Genomic DNA, 21,035 nt, shown 5'->3' on the forward strand with positions numbered 1-21,035 from the left:
GAGACAGTGTCCAGTGTTAAAGCAGAGAGGTTCGCTTTCCTATATGCCTCGGAAGGGTTTCCGTGGCGGGAGACATGATTTACAAAAGGTAAACGTTGCAGATGGAATGCCACCAGTAAGTGCTGAACAGAATGATGTGGTGTTTATAGCTTCAACCTCTTTGATGAGTAACGATGAACGATCTCACGCCATTACTTTTGTGTGTGACTCTGGTGCATCCGAGCATATGATAAATACTGATTATAGGTCTCTCATGACAGGCATTGAGACATTAAAGGAACGTGTTGCTATTGTTGTAGCAGATGGAAGTAAAAGGCTCGTTGCAAATGAAAAGGGAAGTATTGTTTTTGATAAATGTACATTGACAAATGTTTTGATTGTAAATAACATGAGATACAATCTTCTTTCTATATCAAGGGTGTGTGCAGTTGGGTATCAAAAAACCTTCATTAATGATAAGATGATAATAAGCAATGAAAGGATACCTGTTCTCATAGGCCAAAAAATTGGTAAACTGTATGTAGTAGGGCTGATTGTTCGGTAGTTGGAAATGAACCTGTGCCCAGTGTAGGGATGTCTACTTGGCATGAGAGGTTAGGTCACCCAGGTGAGGAGGCAATGAGAACATTGGGTAAGATGACAGGAATTAAAGGTATGGGAGCAGTAAGAGATTGTAAAGTATGTATTGAGAGTAAGTTGACTATACAACCATTTAATTTGATAAGCCCTAAAGGAAAAAGGTGTCTTGAGATAATATGCAGTGACTTGTGTGGTCCTGTTAAGCCTTCTACGTTTGATGGGTATAATTATTTTCAGACTATAACAGATGCATATTCTGGTTTTTGTACAGTGTTTCTGTTGAGGAGGAAAGATGAAGCCTGTGAAAATGTGAAAAGCTTTATAAAATCAGCAGAAAGGCAGTTGTCTTCTGATAATCGTAAGGTGTTGAGAATACGATGTGATAATGGGGGTGAATTTTGTTCTGCAAGTTTTTAAGGCTGGTGTTTCAAGAAAGGTATTCAGCTGGAATATACTCCTGTCTATACACCTCAGTTAAATGGACAAAGTGAGAGAATGAATAGAATTTTGTTAGAGAAATCCCGGAGTTTGATAGGAATTTTACCTAAATACCTATGGGGGGAAGCTGTTAGGACAGCAGCATTCTTGTATAATAGAACCACTAGGTACAATGGCCTAGTACCAGCTGAAACATGGTATGGGGGAAAGTCAATTACCATAAGATCAGGTTGTTTGGGAGGAAAGCTTTCATTAAGGACAATCATCCATCTCTGGAGAAATTGGATAAGAGAAGCATTGAGGTTTACATGGTAGGGTACACTTCAAATGCTTACAGGTTTTTTGACCCAAGCAAGAGACAAATTGTAGTGTCAAGGGATGCAAAGTTTCTGGAGGATGAGACGTACTATGAATCACAATATGAGGCAGAACCATTGACAGTAAAGGTAAATGGCGTGGACAGGTTAGAAACAGTATCATGTGATATTCAAAAGGAGAGAACGTCTGATGAGGGTATAGAGGAAGGAGGAAGGAGATCGGAAAGAACTAGGGTACCTCCAGTGTGGCATAAAGACTGCATTACTGAGGACTTTACAACGCAAATAGCATTGAATGCATGGGGGTTTCTCTACCCTAATGTTCCCTTGACAGTTTCTGATTTGAAAGATAACAGACAGGGAGTCATGGGAAGACGCAATGCACAAGGAGATACGTGCCCTAGAAAAGAACCACACTTGGGAGTTAATTGAAAAACCAAGTGGTAAGACAGTAATAGACTCCTAATGGGTTTTCTCAGAAAAAGAGGTAAAACGGAAATTAATCAAGAAGGCAAGATTAGTTGCCAGAGGGTGTTTTCAGGAAGCAATACCAGATGAAGAAATATATGCCCCTGTAGCTAGGATGCCTACTATTAGAATTTTGTTATCGCTATCATTACAGATGGGCTGGGTTATTGACCAATTAGATGTCAGAAGTGCATTTTTGTATGGAGAACTAAATGATCCAGTTTTCATGAAAGTTCCTGAAGGGATTTGTGGGTCTGAAAAAAATAAAAATCTTGTTTGCAAATTAAAGAAGGCTTTGTATGGTCTGAAACAATCCCCCAGATACTGGTACGAAAGTTTAAGGGCCGGTTGCACCATTGAAGATCGCTGGTCGATCCGAGATCATACGAGGTAATGAACCAGGATCGACACACAAACGGATTGCACCATTCGAGTTCACCTTCTGACAGAGGATTGAGGTGAACCTCTGTTTGAACCACCGAAATTGATGGTTCAGAGCAGTTGGATCCGAGATATTGTGTTTTTTTCGTTGGTTTGTTGTGTTTTGTAGTCGTGTTCGCATAGATACTGGTTTGTTTACAATTATTGATATTTTGATGGGTTACAATAGTTTACAGGAAATTTAGGCCGATATATTTTTAGGTATGCCCGAAGTACGGTAATTGTCATCATAATGTTATTTAAAATATGATGCCAATTCTTGCCAAGATTCTTCCTTCTGCTTACAAAACACGCCATCAGTTCTCTTACACTCTAAAATATCCAGTCTTTCTTGCACCAAATTGACAAGGATGATTTTTTCTTTTTCAGAGAAAAAACCTTTTTTAGGTACTGAAATTTTCTTTTCCATCGTCATGTGTACCCGCGTGTACCCCAGTCAACTCACAATAACCGACCACAAGTTTGTAATCAATAAACAAATAGGCTTGTATGTAAATATCACGATGCCAACATTTACAGCAAGAACTTCAAACATGCTAAAGAAAATTCTCTGTGACTAGACGGAATACAGTAGCCAATAGAAAACTTGCTTTCATTTTATAATCGATCTTTACCAACCTAAACCTAGATCGTGAGATCGAATGTCTGAACTCGTAAGTTCACTTTGGTGCAACACATATACACTGGATCTCAGATTCGACTTGAGATCACACTGCAACAAAGATCCTACGATCTCGGATTCGAACAGTTATTGGTGCAACCGGCCCTAAGCAAGGAACTATTAAGACTTGGTTGTAAGCAATCAAACTCTGATCCTTGCTTGGTTTTTAAGAAGGGCTTATACATTTTGGTCTATGTTGATGATCTAATGGTTTTTTCTAATGATAAAGAAAAAATTCAAGACCTTATAGTGACTTTAACAGAAAAATTTGAAATGAAGGAAATAAGTGAGGGAACTGGAGTTTTAAATTTCCTTGGGTTAGAAATTATTTGTACAGATGAGTGTATATCTATTAGGCAACGTAAATTGATTGAGAAAATACTGGAAAGATTTCAAATGAAAGTGTGTAAATTCTCAGACTTGCCAATGGAAATTAAATTAGAATTGCAACCTTCAGATGAATGTGACAATAATGTGCCGTATAGAGAACTTATTGGGTGTTTGATGTATGTATTGCTGGGTACTCGACCAGATTTTGAGTTTTCCGTTTGTATATTTCAGTAAGTTTCAGAATTGTTTTGGAAACAGTCATTTTAAGTATTTGAAAAACATCCTAAGATATTTAAACAAAACAAAGGAGTATTGTTTTAGATATTCTAAACAAGTGTGTAATGTGATAGAGTCATACGTAGATGCAGACTATGCAAATGATAAAATTGATAGGAAAAGTATTACAGGATACTTCATTAGGATATTTGGTAATAATGTGATATGGAAATGTAAAAAACAGAGTTGTGTTAGTATATGCAGCACTGAAGCTGAATACGTAGCCTTGGCTACTGCTGCTACAGAGTGTATCTTTGTGAAAAAGATGTTGACAGAACTTTTAGAATTAAAGAATATTAAAGTGATTGTGTATGAGGATAATCAATCTTGTATAAAAATGGCATGTACTCCTGAGACAAAAAGATCTAAGCATATTCATGTGAAATACAATTTTATAAAAGATCTTGTACAAGAGAATATTGTAAAACTTGTGTATGTTGATTCAGATAACCAAATAAGTGACTGTTTAACCAAACAGGTACCCTACTGTAAATTTGACAGATTTGTTTCTGAGTTAGGGTTGTCAAAATTGAGGGAAGGTGTTGTTATTAGTCAATTTTGACGTGTATGAGAATTTGCCATTATGTTTAATGCTCAGTTGGTGGTACTGATTTGTGAATTACCTGGAAGAAGTGATTTTGCAATAAACGTAGTATTGGTGAAAGTTACACGTCATCTGCATGTCTGTTTTGTGCTCTGACTTTCCCATAACAGTTTTTTTCTACGAGACTACAAGATTAACTGAATGCTGACCATTGGCCCTAGAATGCTTTCATTTCGACCGACTATAATTGGATAATGGTTAATCTTGTAAGGTAAGAATACAATTTTAAAATACTGTAAATAAATAAAAAAATAACAATATGTGAGCAAGTCGTTTCAGTACTCGCAAGTGATTTGTAAACATACAACCTCCGTAATGAGTGGATTCATGTGTTCTCATGTTGCAATTAAACTGATAATACAAAAACTAAACGTAGAATTCTTTACAATAATGCAGAGGGTTTTAGAAAAATTTAACTTTTTTACTTTTGAATTCCGTACATTGCATTTTGCACCCAAATCAAATCAGTTTAGTTTAACAATAAAAATATAATCTAAGCAAATCAAACAGGAGGTAATAAACCAAGGGTGAATAATGTAGACCTAACAAAGAATAACCTTCGAAAGAGGGTGAAAAATTAGTCAGCTTTGGTTTATAAAAATATCATAAAAACGAATCTAATCAAGTGGGAGAGTGAATATTTTTTGGGAAATTTGATTTAATAGCACTAAGCATAACTATTAACCTACTTACGCGTACAATAAGAAAATTGATACCTGTATTATACATTTCAAATTAAGATGTGATTGTTTCAAAAATCTTAAAATAATGTAGGTGTCTGTAATGAAATGAAAAATGGGAGAGTTAATTTAATCATTTTATGCATAAAATCAAATTAAATTAAAGTGGAAATAACAGAGATTACTAAACATAAATTTATGTTAAATTTATGCATGTTTCACAAATATTAAAATAGGCTAACTCACAAAATTAAAAAAAACAAAAAAAAACAGATAGGTGTGATTTCATCAAGATAATATATCTCCGAACACACTAAAACGAGAGTTATAAAATCTCCCTAATTAAACTATATTTAAAATTAAACAATATTACTTTTTACAACAGTACAAGGCGGTGGTCCAATGGTCAGAATATTCACAAAAATGTCTGACAGTGTGCAATATCAGCAATATCCTAAAATTGCCACAAGCAAAGCTGCGGGTTATAAGCTAAAAATATATAATATATATTTCATTTAGTAAGTTGACAAAACTCTGCCTAGGATGATAAAGATGATGTCCGTAGTGGTAAACACAAAGAGAAATGTCTCTAACATTCAAAAATCATTGTGTACACACCAACAGCAAACAAATGAAATGTCAATAATAAAGCACATCACTGACATCTAGCAACAAAACCTTTCAGTGTGTCAAACTTATAACACTGATCTTAACGTATTTTTCTTGTGATAACTCTATATATTTAGTTTCAGTGATGGCTGAAATATTTATACTCAACTGATAGTGTTAAGGTAAAATAAAGGTGAATAGGATCATTTTTAAAGGAATTTAATTAAGAGAGGTCATTAGTATCTTTATAGAAATCATTATGCCAAATGCATAGATACATGAACGAAAAAACTACTGTTTTTTTACATATACCATTAATAAGGGATAAACACATTTTTATGTTGGGCTCTAAACATATTTTCTTTCCAATTGGTCTCTCTACAACAACCTGAATCAAACAGGGAGAAGATCTTAACAGCATAATTGTGACTTCATAAGATAAAAATTTTACAAATTTGTGTTCCCAATATTAACAATCTTCAAATCAAACACAATGTAAGTTTTCTTACAAATCAAGATGATAAAAAAATCATGCTAAATTTGAGAGGCATCCTGAATTGGTATAAATGGCAACTGGGAGGGAGGGGGAATATGGATTGGAGGGAGGGAATGTCCTTCTCAATTATTATATGTCTTATTTTGTTTCCCCCTCCCCCCTCCCCGCAATTATTAACCCAAAAAAGGAATTGATCTAATTGAACTTAAAATTGGGTAGCAGTAAATGACCACAATGTGTGATGTAAATGATGATACATGGTAATTGTTGTGTATGTTGTGAGGTTGGTAATACGAGACAGTTGAGGGAGAGAGCAGTTTCAAGATGGACACTGGTGAAGGAGGAACTAAGTTATGTATGTGACATGTAAATGTTATAATAAACTAGTTTTAAGAAATACATGAAAACAAGGTAAAGGATAAACAAAACATGGCGCAGTCGAGTGACTCGGACCTAACATTTCCCGCATAATCGGTAAGGATACAGTGCTAATTCGCTCACGTGGCATTCCAGTGTGCCACGTGGCATTCCAGTGACAATGTCGGACACAAAAAAACCGAGTGCGTTGGATTTATCGGGCAATGTTAGCGAAAACTGGCGGAAGTTCAGGCAGAACTTTGATATTTATATGTTGGCGTCGGGGAAGACGGAAAAACCTTCGGAAGTGAAAGCTGCAATACTTCTTAACCTCGTCTGTGAAGATGCGGTGGAAGTCTTCAATACTTTTAACCTAAGTGATGATGATCGAAAACAGTTCGACGCGGTGATAGCAGCATTTTAAACGTATGCTAGTGAGAAAAGAAATGTTCCGTATGAGCGTTTTGTGCTCTATTCGCAAAAACAAAAGGAAGGTGAGCCATTTCAGCAGTTCATCACGGACTTGAAGAAGTTGGTGCGCAGCTGTGAGTTTGGGTCCCAAACAGATGAAATAATTAGAGACTGTGTTTTCATGGGTGTGCGGGACAAGACTTTGCAGAAGGAAATGCTTGCGAACCAAAGATTTAACCTTAGAGAAAGCATGTGATTTAGCGAAGCTAGCAGAAATCAGCGATCAACAACTTCAGTGCCTTCAGTCTACAGAAACGCAAAAGTCGTCTGTGCCGCCAGAGTGGGGTGCTTCTGTTGCAGTTAACACAGTGCAACATAAGGCTAAATGGAACAAAGAGTCGCTGAAGTATTCCCCACAGACCAGTAAACAATTGCACGGGAGCAACTTGAAATGTAAACAATGCAAATTCCAGCATGAAAAAAATAAATGCTTTGCATTCGGAAAACAATGTTTTAAGTGTGACAAACTGAATCATTTTGCCAATATATGTGTAGAACTAATGGTGTAAACATAGTGAGGCATCATCAAGAAGGGATGACTGCTGATGAAAATGAAGAATGCTATCTTGTGAGCGGCATAGAGAGATGTCTGGAGTTATGAAATGTAGACAATGTACAAAATGCTGAAGTAGGTAAACAAGGTACAACAATGTGGTTTGAAGTTGTTTTACTTGAAGATTTGAAGGTCAAATTTAAGCTAGACTCAGGCTCTGAGGTGAACATCATTCCTGAAAACATTTTCAGAAAGATCAATAAACAATTTAAGATAAGAAATACCAGTGAAGTTCTTGAGTGCAATGGGGGGTTCAAAGTAAAACCCATAGGAGTTGTTAACCTACGATGTGAAACCAAACATGCAGTTCAGTACATGGATTTCAGAATAACTGATGCAGACAGAACTCCTATATTTGGGTTACAGGCATGTGCTCAACTCAACCTAGTTAAAAGGGTTCATACAATGGAGAAGAACATCATAAAAAAAAACCAAAAAATTACCATTAACTGAGAAAGAAGTACAGAGTAAGAACACTTTCATCAAAGATAATGAGAACATTTTTACAGGGCTTGGAAAATTTCCCTATTACTGTAAGATCAATGTGCCAGCCAATGCAGTGCCAAAAATATACCCACCACGACGTCCTCCTCAAACTATTGCAGTTAAGCTGAAGGAAACACTAGCTGTGTTAGAGAAGAAAGGTATCATACAGAAAGTGGCCGAGACAAATTCATGGGTTAGCAATCTTGTCATAGTTGAGAAATCTGATGGAACTTTAAGGGTGTGCCTTGATCCCCAAGATCTTAACTTGGAAATAAAGAGAGAGTATTACCAAATACCAACACTGGAGCAACTAACAGAAAAACTTTCAGGAAAAAGGTTGTTTTCAGTCTTTGATCTTAAAGATGGGTTCTGGCAAATACCACTAGACACGTCTAGTGTCTAGATATAGCGCACAACATTTGTCAACGTTGATACGTTTTCCCGTGTACCACGAACAAATTTTGCCGACATAATGCACATTTATCTTAAATATTTTCATATAATTACAAGTTTTTTCACAAAACGTCTATTCTGGATCAAATTGAAGTTTTTCTCCGCAATACGCTACTCGATTGTCCACTGTTCATATTATAAACAATTTGTATTCGAGTGGCCTCGGTAGGCTACGTGTAGCCAAAAGTGGTGATCAGTTTGGTGAAAATAAAAATAAAAATTCCCTGCATAGTTAAAGAATGGGCGAACGCGTGTACATTTAATATGTTATCAAAATTAAACATAAATTAGACCTCGTGTGACCTGTGCGCTTTCTCGACTCCGTGGGGATGTTACAAATTCTTATGTTTACCATTTGGAATATCGTGTGCACCTGAGAAGTTTCAGGAACTAAATGAACGTGCATTTGGCGACATTAAAGGCATTGTTGTGTACTTTGATGACATTCTTGTTGCAGCAGAAACTGAAGAAGAACATGACAAAATTGTGATGCAACTTGTAAACAGAGCAAGAGAAATGAATATAAATTTAACCCTAAGAAACTTCAATATAAGATACCAGAAGTAAGTTTTCTGGGACATGTGTTTTCTGCAAACCAGATTAAACCTGACCCTAATAGAGTTGTAGCTATTCAACACCTACCAGATCCACAAAATCAGAAGGAGCTACAGAAGTTTCTCGGAATGGTTAATTACTTGCGGCCATTCATTTCAAATATGGCAACACTTACTGAACCTCTGAGAGAACTGCTAAAGGCTGATGTCACCTGGCAGTGGCTTAAAGGCCACTCTGATTGTGTAACTGACATCAAATCTGCTGTAAGTAGTGCGCCAGCCTTAGGAATATTTGATCCAGCAAAACCTCTTACGATACAGTGTGATGTGTCGCAGAATGGCCTTGGGTGCTGCCTACTTCAAAATGGACAGCCTATTGCATATGGGTCACGAAGCCTAACTGAGAGTGAGAAAAATTGGGCTCAAATCGAGAAAGAGTTATTGGCAATTGTGTTTGCTACTACAACATTCCATTACTTTATTTATGGCCGTACTGTGGAAATTCTAACTGATCACAAGCCACTGGTACCTATAATGAAAAAACCTGTGGCTAAAATCATGTCCTCTCGACTCCAACGGCTGAAGCTCAAATTGCTGAAGTACCACCTGGATGTACATTATTTACCAGGGAAAATGATGCACATTGCGGATCTGCTGTCACGAAGTTACATCAAGGATGGAGTAGATGAAGATGATGAAGACATGAGTGAAGTGGTACATAGTGTGAGTAAACATCTACCAATGAGTGAGACACATAAAACTGAATTTCGACGTGAACCAGCAGAAGACCCTGTGCTAAAGGATGTAGTCAAACTAGTGAAAACAGGATGGCCTTACAAAAAAACGCATGCTCCGGTAAGTTGTCATCCATATTGGCCAATTCAGAATGACTTGTATGTAGAAGATAATCTCTTGTTCTATGAGGACCAAATTGTTGTCCCTAAAAAATTACGAGGGAAAATGTTACACATGCTTCATGAAAGTCACTTTGGCATTGGTAAAACAAAATCCAGAGCACGCTCTTTGTTTTATTGGCCTGGTATGAGTGTGGACATAGAGAGGTTTGTGTCAGAGTGAAAGGTCTGTGAAAAGTACAGGATCACTAATACGAAAGAATCACTTATCCCACACCCAGTCCCTACATTACCATTTGAAAAAGTGGGAGTTGATATTCTGGAGTTCGAAGGCAAGAGTTACCTTGTTGTATATGATTATTTCTCGAAGTGGTTGGAAATTGTGCTATTATCCAGTAAGCAGTCACATATTGTAATTAGTGCTCTGAAAGGTATCTTCTGCACTCATGGGATACCTAGAACTATAGTTTGTGACAACATGCCATTTCAGTCTTATGAATGTAAATGCTTTGCTCGTGACTATGAGTTCGAGTTTTGCACATCCAGTCCCCATTATCATCAGTCAAATAGCATGGCTGAAAAAGGGGTTGGAATTGCTAAAACCATATTACGCAAGAGCAAAGAAGCAGGAATTGAATATTGGCTGGCTCTAATGGAATACCGTAACACTCCTCTTGCTGGTCTAGAGTATGCACCTGCACAGATATTAATGTGTCGTCTTGTTAGAACACGAATTCCTATAGCAACCAATAACCTAGTTCCAAAGGTATTTCCAAATGTGAAGACAAAATTACTTTCCAAGCAGTTACAGACCAAGCTGGAATATGATAAAAGGGCACAGAGAAAGACCCTAGAATATGCCTGTCGTGGTTCAAAAAGATAAAGTGTGAGAGCCAGCCACCATTGTGAAAAAACACGAAACACCCAGGTCGTACATAATAAGTGACAAGTCAGGCAAGCTGTTGCGTAGAAATACTAAGTATCTCAGGCCATCCTGTCAAAAGGTATTGCCAGAGGACCAGTGTGCTAGTCCAAGTGGTGATTGTTTCAGTAAGGGCGATTTAAATGAAAATCGTAGAAGCAGTGAATATGTGGAAGACGACAGGGACATGTGTGTGATTAGTAATTCTGACAAAAGTGAGTTTGCGGAAGAAGTGAAAAAGGTAAAGGGACAAATTAGCTCCCCAGACTTTAAAGGTTTTGATAACAGTTCGTTATAAGGAAATGTACCAAACAACATTGATAATGATTTGAATGTTCATGCCACTCCTCTGAATGAGTATGTTACCAGAGTAGGTCGCAAAATTTGTAAACCAATTAGATATCAGTAAAGGGAAGGTGTGTATGTTGTGAGGTTGGTAATACGAGACAGTTGAGGGAGAGAGCAGTTTCAAGATGGACACTGGTGAAGGAGGAACTAAGTTATGTATGTGACATGTAAATGTTATAATAAACGAGTTTTAAGAAATACATGAAAACAAGGTAAAGGATAAACAAAACAGTAATCTTGATTCCAAGGCTGTGTTACTTTAAACCTTCAGGCTGATAAGGAAGACACGCTGTCTAGAGGTAGAAGGCCAAGCCATGCCACTGTTAGTAAAGGAGGGAGGTCTAAGCGGTCAATGTGTGTTTGTCTACGCATGTCACCGTCGAGACTCTAGCCGGCCGCACAGCACTAAAAGCCTTTTAAATACATACTTATCAAGCTTTCAAGTTTTTAAATGAAATGTTTAAGGATGCACAGTTAGATCTGCAGGCTGTTTATACGTGGTCATTGTGGTGCACAATACATGTTTAATACAGAATCAGTGGTCATAAGCTGAGTCATGCCTCTCCACATAAGCGTGATTGTTCACCGATGACAGCTACCAAGACCAATGCAGTTCCATGTAGGCTCAGTAATAAAATCGGTAAATATGGCATTTGACCAAAAGTGTTGAGTTACGTATTGTAGAAAATAATCATACATTCTGTGATTTTAATGATACAAAAATGCTGTTCCATTTAATTGAATATTTATATTCACCTATGTAAGTTAACGACAAATAAACTTTTCAATATTTAGCATACTAATAAACTATTCTGTTATTTGTGATTTAACAAAACCAATTTAAAATATACCAAAAAAAATATTACAAAAATTATGCTTCAGTACACTCGGATGTCCTTGTTAATAAAGCAATACTGATTAAGTAAAGATTACAAATACAACATACCAGTGTATCACAAGAATATTTAGTAATGGACAGGATATACTATGTAAATTGGTTACAGTTAGATAGAGTAACAGTTTTTTTGCTAGGTTTTAACTTAATAGTTTGTAATAATTTCCATTCTTTCTACTTCATAATTTTTTGTAATAGATTCAGCACATACGATATTGGTATCTTCTTTCATAACACTGCTGTCAGAGTATATATGCAGATGGCATACTTCACAATACTTCCTGTTATCAAATATAAAATACTACAATAGTAACGGTTGACTCCAAAATTTTTGAAATGGGAAATGTGGCTGACGCAGTGAGCCAATAGGTTTTCTCAAGGTGCTCATGTTCCCCCCTCCCAGTCGCTTCATCCACATCACTTCACTCCTCATTGTCTCTAATAACCTCTATGCCAACAAATTGTTAAGCTTCAATATTATTCATTTTATGTGCATTGTAAATTCCCTACTATCCACGTTAAAGGAGTGCTTTCCCCCCAATCTAAAAATGAACTGAACCAAAAGCTGACCATTACATTTGTAATTCAACCATCATGTACAATATATGATTACTCTTTCTTATTGTAAAGTTTACTTTCAATCAGAAATTAACTGAAATACACTCAACTGAACCTTGCTCAGAAATAATAAAAAATTATTTATTTTTAGGTTTTCCATTTAAAAAAATATAAGAATTTTTTGTTTAGAAAGTTAAGCAAATAAATTGTGTGCTTATGATAAATTCTTACTTTCATTCAGTGAGTATAAGTGTTAAATGTTGGGAAAGCATAATAATTTTTTATCACATAATATTTATCATGTGTGTAGCATAAATAACATGAAAACCACTGTTGTTATAATATTCAATAAAGCCTTTTATGATAATGAATAGTAAATTCAAAAACACAAGTTGTGATATTAAAATTGAAATAATTTTAACCTTTATGTAAATTTTTCATTACTAAACAGCCAATATACTTTCTTTGACATCAAATTCACCATTTAGACAATAAATTTTTCTAAGTTACATTAAGTTTCCAAGAAAAACCGGTATAGCTGAACTAAACTCAAGTTAGTATAAAATTTCAGAAAAATATTTTTAGGCTTGAGGAAAGCAAGCTTTAATCAAGAGGCGATGCCGTGAATAGTTCAAAGTCTCAGATATTCAGTTTTTGTCAAGGTCATTAAGAGGCATCATACAAAAAGTGTAACAATTTGTTTGTAATAACTAGATCAATTTAAATAGTTGATATCCTTTGAAAACATTGATGACAGAATATACAACCTATTGTCATCAAAGGAAACTAAAAGACTGAGTAGTTCCAAACTACATATTAAGGAACGGCCAGCACAAAGACTATGTAAAATGGTTTGTTGAGAGATCATAAATAGTTTTACTGTTTAAATACTAACTTATTTCATTAGTCACATGTTCTACAAACAAACATACCACAGAAGGTCAAGTTCAATGTCTTGTTTAACACAAAAAAAAAGCATAAACCACTAAATTATTTGAAATTCCAGTGTAAAATTTGTTTTAAGCAGCTTTTTTGAGTTAATTTTATCAATTGATATCAGAAGTTATAAAAATATATCTATTTAATAAAATATAACCATATATGTGCAAGAAAGTTTGCTTGTTCTAGCTTAAAGAAACATATATTTAAAATGACATAGCTTTAGCAAGCTGCTAGTGTGAAGTCTATTTTTAAAACTATATTAGTAGCTTACTGCAAAAAAATGAGAAGTTTTACTGTTACAATATTAAAAAATGTCACCTTTTAAATGTTTTCTGAACAATACGTCACTACCCCTAGTGTTTGCCAAAATAAAACAAAAGCACCAAGTTACTCATAATATCTAACGAAATGCATGCGCAAAGTTAATTTATATTCAAATGCTTCTTATTATAAAGTTAAAACTATTATTAACATGATGAAAATACATTTTAGTAGATATAAATATCAGGAATAATATCATTCCAAAAAATAGTATATATTATTAGTATTACTCTAGTTGTAAAAAAAAAGTATGCATTTAGTTGCACGTGACCCCGTAGAAAATAAAACTAGTATGAAATGGGCAGGATGGTAAATATGATTACTCTAGTTGTAAAAAAAAAGTATGCATTGAGTTGCGTGTGACCCCGTAGAAAATAAAACTAGTATGAAATGGGCAGGATGCGCATCTCATACCATTGAATCTGAGAAATTGTGTACATACTTTTTAGACTATATGGGGATATGCTAAACATCCTAATTTAGAATATTTGTAATATTTATATTAATGATGTTACAGTACATGTTACTTTTGTTACTTTAGGCACTAACTCAATTTGTTTCTTTGTTCACAACAAATAATTGTATGTCCTACTCAAATATAGAACAGAATCATAATGACTTTGAACGTTTGAACATATTTTGATAGTTTAAATTGTTGAAACTTTGAAACTTTTCACATATATGTCATACTTTGACAAAAGTGACTATGCGATAGTTATGGACAACAAATATTGAAGGAAAAAAGTCCCCCCCTTTTCCCACCCAAAAAAGTGCATATGGTGTCATGGGTGGACTCCTGTTGAGAACAGTTTATTGGAGGCATAAATTAGCATTGTTGATGTATGGTGATTGAACCCATCCAGAGATTGAACCCATCCAGATGTTCAGAATTAATGTAAGCTGTCAAAAAATTTCTGAAGACATGTATGTAATTGTATAACTAAACAGGTGAGTTATCTGTTAACAATTTCAATTGCTGTTACAGCTTTACTAATTAGTAAACTTTAGGTTCATCAGTTGGTTAGTTACACCCTGGAGTGGTCACGGGTTAAACTCGTCACCCACTTGCCGTATTTCAAGAGCACTTCCATTATCTTTAGCTCACAGTTTCCCAAGTTTCAGTATGTTTCCAAGCCTGCAAGGCACTTTCAGTCAAATCCATCAGTTTATCCGATTACTTGTTGGCCAGAGGTTAAGCATTACATTTTACAATTCAACTTCTGTTATCTACACATCTTTCTGTTTACTTCAGATACGTAATTTTATCTTCTGCTAATTTTCTATTGGGTTGATATATTAACAAGATTTATTACATTTTAATTATGATTTTATGTTTAAGATAGGGATTAATTATTACAATTTGATTGAGGGTACAGTCTCCTGGATCTCCCAGAATAGCCTATAAAGTGGTTAATAATTTAAGAAGTTTATCCCGGCATAATAATTTATTTTCTTGTGAATGATTCTCTATATTTTTCTGCAGCATCTAGAATGATTTTGTAAGATGATACTGTGCATAATAATCTCAACATCTTTGTTATTTGGCCCTACGAAGATTGTGTTGTCTCATATATCATAGTTAGGTTTAGAACATATTTTATCAGTTTAATTAAATGAAACTAATGTATTAAAAAAAAGTGTACACACTAATCACTGCACTGCAAGTTTTTGCAATAGCTAAGCTAAAATGAGTTTTTATTTTAAATGTCATGTAAAAAAGCTTTTAAGTTAATACCTTGTCAATTATGAACTGAAGTACACAAATTTAAACTCAAATATAACATTATTAAATTTAAAAACTGTTAGTAAATATAAGATGTTGCTATTGGGTAGTAGAATTTATCATGCCACTTGTTTCCTACACAATCGTATTCCGCACACATACACCAACCTGACACCTCTTTCATGACCAGTTAAATGATAATGGACATCTCCTTCCATCTCCAATATGAACTCTTGGAGATGACACATTATTAAGTATGAATTAACTAAACAATTACTTTACATGTCAACTCACCATGCGAACAAGGCAATATACGTAGCTTTTCGCCTTCTTGGTAATCTTCGAGACAGATTGCACACGTTTCGTATGGATCGCTTTTGCTGAATTTTGATGTAGGTATTTTCTTGAGAGATGACGATGGTAATCTATGCCGTTGCTGGCGACGACGATCTTTGATGAATTTTACAACCTGCAATAAGTCAAAATGGTAAAAGTGGCACATTCATAAGAATATAAAATAAAAGGTGTTGCCTAGTATGTAAAAGACTAAATTGTGCTCACCATAAAGATAACCATAATCAGGAAACAGAGTCCCACCACTATAGCGAATGGCAGAAGAAGGTGGGTGTTTATGTTGAATGGTAAATCATCGTTTATGATAACATAGTAACCATGATTCCATAAGTATCTCTCAGTGATGACAAACCCAGCTTCATCATTCACAAACACTGATGGGATATAGATACCTTCTGGATTCTTTGCAGACATTTGCTCTGTAAAATAAAATTAATAATGGATTAAATATAAATAATAAAAACATAGGTAAATACTTTGTAAAAAATTATAACTTATTTTTAAATAAGAACATCCAAGCAAAATGACTAAACTAAAAGGAAGGGGTATGCAGGATCCACAGATTCAGGAAAAGTTTAAGGAACACAAACTTTAATTCTCATAGGGGAAAAAAACATCCCTGCATTTTTTTCTTGGGATCATTTATGTGAAAGGTTTATTGTTTCTCACAACATCTGGTGACAAAAATTTAGAGAAAAATACATAATACAGTAAAACAACTTCTAACCCAGTTGGTCGGCAATATTAATATCGGTGTGTTGTTATTGGGTACTCCATTTCATCCCAAGGAAGTGAACCCATCAAGTGTTAAAAATATATTAGAACTGTGAGCACACTCATAAGACTACAGATGTATCAACCCACATCTGTAGAACAGCTCTCAACGCACCTCTGTAGGGGAGAGTGAATATAACTTGCATCCATCAGGGTTTTATTTTGCAATACTTACAAAACTTGCAAATTGTAAAGTTTAAATAAAAACTTGTAGATAACCATTCCACAATGACTTAAAAAGACTAAGTAATAAACACGTGAATATCAAAAGTTGTACGATAATATTGGAATAGCGCATAACGTAGGTGCATCAATATTTCAGTTACGCAATATACATCAGACTATGGTACTAAATAATTAGATTAGGGATGATCGTTATGGTGTTTAATTGGTGTTTATCTGGCCAACACTGTTCATTTGTATTGTTTCTTGTGCTTTTGTGTCCCGATCAGTCAAGCAGCACTTTATTTTGACAATTTATTTAAGTTTGTTTGTACTGATTGTAAACGAATGGTATAAATCTAGTTCGTATTGAGACTCTTAAAAAATTCATTTTGTTGGTAAAATTACATTATATTGAGAAAGGCAGCAGCATTTGTAATTCACCAAACGTAAAACTTTACCATCTAAATATTAAGATTAATGCCTGGTTAATAATTGATACAAATAATTATACTCAGTAGCTGTAAATATTGTTTGCACTGAATTTCTTTAAACTAACAACTTTTATAAAGAGTTCAGTCATTGAGGTATGAATTAATGTGATTTTACTAGTAATTTGTTGTTTCCGTGACTCAAGACTTAGCTACTCAAATTTTTCGAGCTTCAAGACTAGACTCGAGTCAAGTACTAAAAACTCAACATTTCAATTACTTGTGCACCCCTAGTAAATATCAGGTCTGAATGTTTTGAATTTGTTTGAGCAAGTGAAGTTGTTTTCCTGCAAGTTGTTTCTGTGGTTGGTCATATAAAAATACTGTATTGTAAAATGGTGGCCATGTTCAGTGATGGTAAAGGAAAAATAAATCAACAAACTTTATTCGTGAATTCTTTTATTAATGCCCAGGACTCTTTTAAGATTTTATTGCTTCAACCTCAAAAGGAACTTTTTATAGAACAAGAGCATTTTCTTTTTCAATGCCCAACAAAAATTATTTCATCAAGTGTTTTCATGTATGTAACAGTCATCAATTAAGAGCTAGCCGGAGGTCTGACGTGTTACAATGTAACACAGCGATTCTATGAAGTTGCTTGATTCTCTCATGTATGTGGCATCGTAGATGGATCGCTGATAAATATTGATTCACCACGTGAAAATGAACACCCCTTTGAAAATAGAGACTATAATTATTGTCTGGGCCTGTCTTCAGAGACAGTGTGCCGTGTAGTCAGATGTTGGCTGAAGACCATTCACCTCACCGCGCAATCTAGGGTGACAGTGGATATCACTGAAAGAATGGCTGATTCCCTAGGTATTGATGCTGTGATGCAATTAAATTGCAGAGGCACAAAAGGACAAAAAGGTTAATTGCAAATACGTACATTTGGAATTTTTAAATAAGTTTCTTGCTTAAATACTTGCAAACCAGGCCTGTATTTGCTAAAAATGTTGCCTAGTACTCTCCATTATGTAAGCTTTCACTTTATGAACAAGATCTCAAACTTCGCATCTATGATAATGACAATGATCAGGCAGTGGAAGTACAAAATAATGAAGGAGAGGAATAGGAAGAATATGAAGCTGGAAATAGTGCTCAAGATAGTTTAAATGAATTTATTATTTTGCATAAAGAAATGTTAGCTGGCTACGAACTATATACATGCTAAATTTAGCGAATCTGACCAACCATGTACACCATTTTAAAAACAGCTAACCTAATTACACAAACTTTAATGAGGTTTTACTGTTTTTCTTATGAAGGTATGCTTACCAACCCAATTGCTCTCACATTTTTACAGTATTTGCAATGTAGTTTACTTAACTAAAACCACGTGGACAACTACAGTGTACTCTGTTAAAAAGCTATGGTTTAACACGCAGCACAGGATTCTCTATTCAACCAGCGACGCCCTCATTTATGAAGCTTCTGGGCCGTAAGAAGTGATAGTGGTAGCTATTATTCCTTTCATGAGGCAAGAAACCCCAATTACACCTATCCCTCACTTAGCACGACTAATTCTTTCCTAAAAATGCTTGTATTATTTGAATTCGCGTATTCTGAAGCATTAGTTTCCATAAATAGTAAGGCCAATTTATTTAATGTTTTCCAAAATTGTGTAGGAAAATATACTTTACGTAATATAAATGTGTTGAATAACGCTCAACTATAAATATGTCACACCGTTTATCTTTATATGCCTCCCATCACATTTTGTATGACAAATATGACACAGTGTAAAGGCAGATATGTGGTTATGTACTTTATAGTCAAGTCAGCTGGCTGACTTGCCCGCCCGGGTGTGACCTTTAACTCAAGTCGCGTACCTTTCCAAACCATCCTTTACTGACAGTGAAACAGATATTACTGCCAGGATAGTTACATTTTAATTTTTTAAAAATTAAAAGTGCTTATTTGCCTATCAACACCTGGTTCACACCAATCCTGTTAGGCCAATGATTATTTTTTTCCATTGCAACATTCATTTAACAACCTTTTCCACGTGAATAATCTGTTCATTTCTGTTCCAGTATCTAATGTCAACCAACTAGCTAGTACAACCAACAGTATTAGACTTATATAAACTTTTGGTATGAGTTCTTATTTTGTACGATTGTGCGCACAGTTGACTTGCTTAAAACCAAAGTGCGACCAACATAAGCGTGGCCTTCATGACAATCTGCTTGCCATAATACTTCTAGTTTTGTCTCAAATATTTGAACATGATGCATTATGAGTGATCAAGCACGTACAGTTACCGGCAGCTGAATGGTCAGATGTTGCTTTTGTTTGAGTGAATTCCCTGCCACTGGCTAGACTGAGTTCACGGCCCGGTTTGTGGCCAGGCGACAACGGTACGGCACAGTGGCATACGCGCGGACGTAAAAACATTTGGTCCTTTACACTCCATGGCCGCAATTTAACTTGTCATAGCTGATGTTTGTACAACAGCCGATAGCGTAGTCAGACCTGCGCGCGCATCTCTTCCCCCCTTGTTTGGCTAACTGTATCCCATGGCACATCTGTTGTTTACAGAAGTTGAAATATACTTCGTGGCGTCGTGCCCGACTTTTTTTCTTTGCCTGCACAGATTTCATGCTAACTGAAATTTACGGATGTGATATTCAAGACTGGGGCAGTAAAATTTACAACGCGCTAAATGAATCCGCGCAATCTGAAGACTTGCTAAGTGAGGGATAGGCGTATAATTTTTCCTAAAAAAAAGGTAACCTTTGAACCAATCCCACTATTGTTTGACAGACGTTTAAGAGCTCTTATAACTGCCGGTACAAAGCCAGTGTTTGAGAGAAAAAAAATCCCAATTTTTTTTAAATTTTATCTGCTTTCAGCCGAGTATGCAAGTCGTTCTGTTTGACTCTGGAAATAGGGACAAACCATACCAAAGTATTTATTTCTGTAGTTAAGTTGACGATACTAGATTGTTAAGTTTTATCAGCTGTTAAGTAAATTTAACCAAAGTTTACAAGCACAATTTATTGTGAAACACAATTCACAAGTACTTGTAGATCTATCTCAGGTAATTTGTAAATGTGAACTAGGTTCCAGGCAGGAATTCACCACACCCCCTAGGAAGTGACAGTTCAGGCACGCCGAGTTACGACACATTCCGTCTTCTTCTGGTTCGCACCACTTGAGGACTTCATGAGTATATGGCTATGTGACTTATTGTTTTCCTTTTCATCTGCCTTCTTTGAGCACAAAATTTGCTTAGTATAATAAAGTTCTTGTTTGATTGCAGCAGTCTCAGAATGAAATTCAATGAGTAATGTCTTTGAAATAAAATTTTCATTTTTGAGGCCATCGACCTTAGTACACAGAGCTTCAATGGTTTTAACAAGATCATTTTTCGAACCTCAACTGTGAGGACTTCAAACAAGGACTGCTCACGATTAATAACATTTCCAGACACAGTTCCAGATACGGTTTTCTTGGGCATCAACTTAAACAAGTTCTCACAGTAAAACTGTACACTATCGAAAGGTGATGCATTATTTTGGGGTAACAGAAAAACCCCAGAAATCGAGCTTATCAAGTAGTGATAAATTAATGTTGAAAATTCACTATACGAAAGACACTGAAATTAATGAAAGAATTAACTGGAAGAACAGGTCCACCGGATATGAACACATGGCCGCGACTGTCCTCAACATATAGGATAAAGTAGTAGATAATTAACAGGAACATACAAAATGTCCATGGTGGTGCTTAACACAACACATGCACACATGAGCAATGAAAATAAGACTAGTTGACCAGTAGAATAACTTCATTTAATGTAAAAGTCTTTTGAGACAGAACTACCAAAGGTAAGTGACTACATAGTATTCACGTATTGTTCCAAGAAATGCTGAAAAATCATCACACCGACTAGCACATAGAGGGCGACTAGCT

General features: G+C 35.4%; 1 protein-coding gene across 1 annotated transcript in view; it reads right to left on the reverse strand.

Moving 5' to 3' along the window:
• LOC134531086 (E3 ubiquitin-protein ligase RNF13) overlaps positions 1-21,035 on the reverse strand; it is a 99,027-nt gene that overhangs the window by 47,216 nt on the left and 30,776 nt on the right. Inside the window, exons 4-5 of the mRNA XM_063366621.1 lie at positions 15,898-16,109; positions 15,631-15,805 (exon numbers count right to left, since the gene is read on the reverse strand). Coding sequence (XP_063222691.1) covers positions 15,631-15,805; positions 15,898-16,109 — 387 coding nt within the window. The remainder of the gene's footprint in view (positions 1-15,630; positions 15,806-15,897; positions 16,110-21,035) is intronic.

The sequence above is a fragment of the Bacillus rossius genome, chromosome 3, assembly GCF_032445375.1.
Source record: "Bacillus rossius redtenbacheri isolate Brsri chromosome 3, Brsri_v3, whole genome shotgun sequence".
In the NCBI taxonomy this organism is placed as follows: Eukaryota; Metazoa; Arthropoda; class Insecta; order Phasmatodea; family Bacillidae; genus Bacillus; species Bacillus rossius.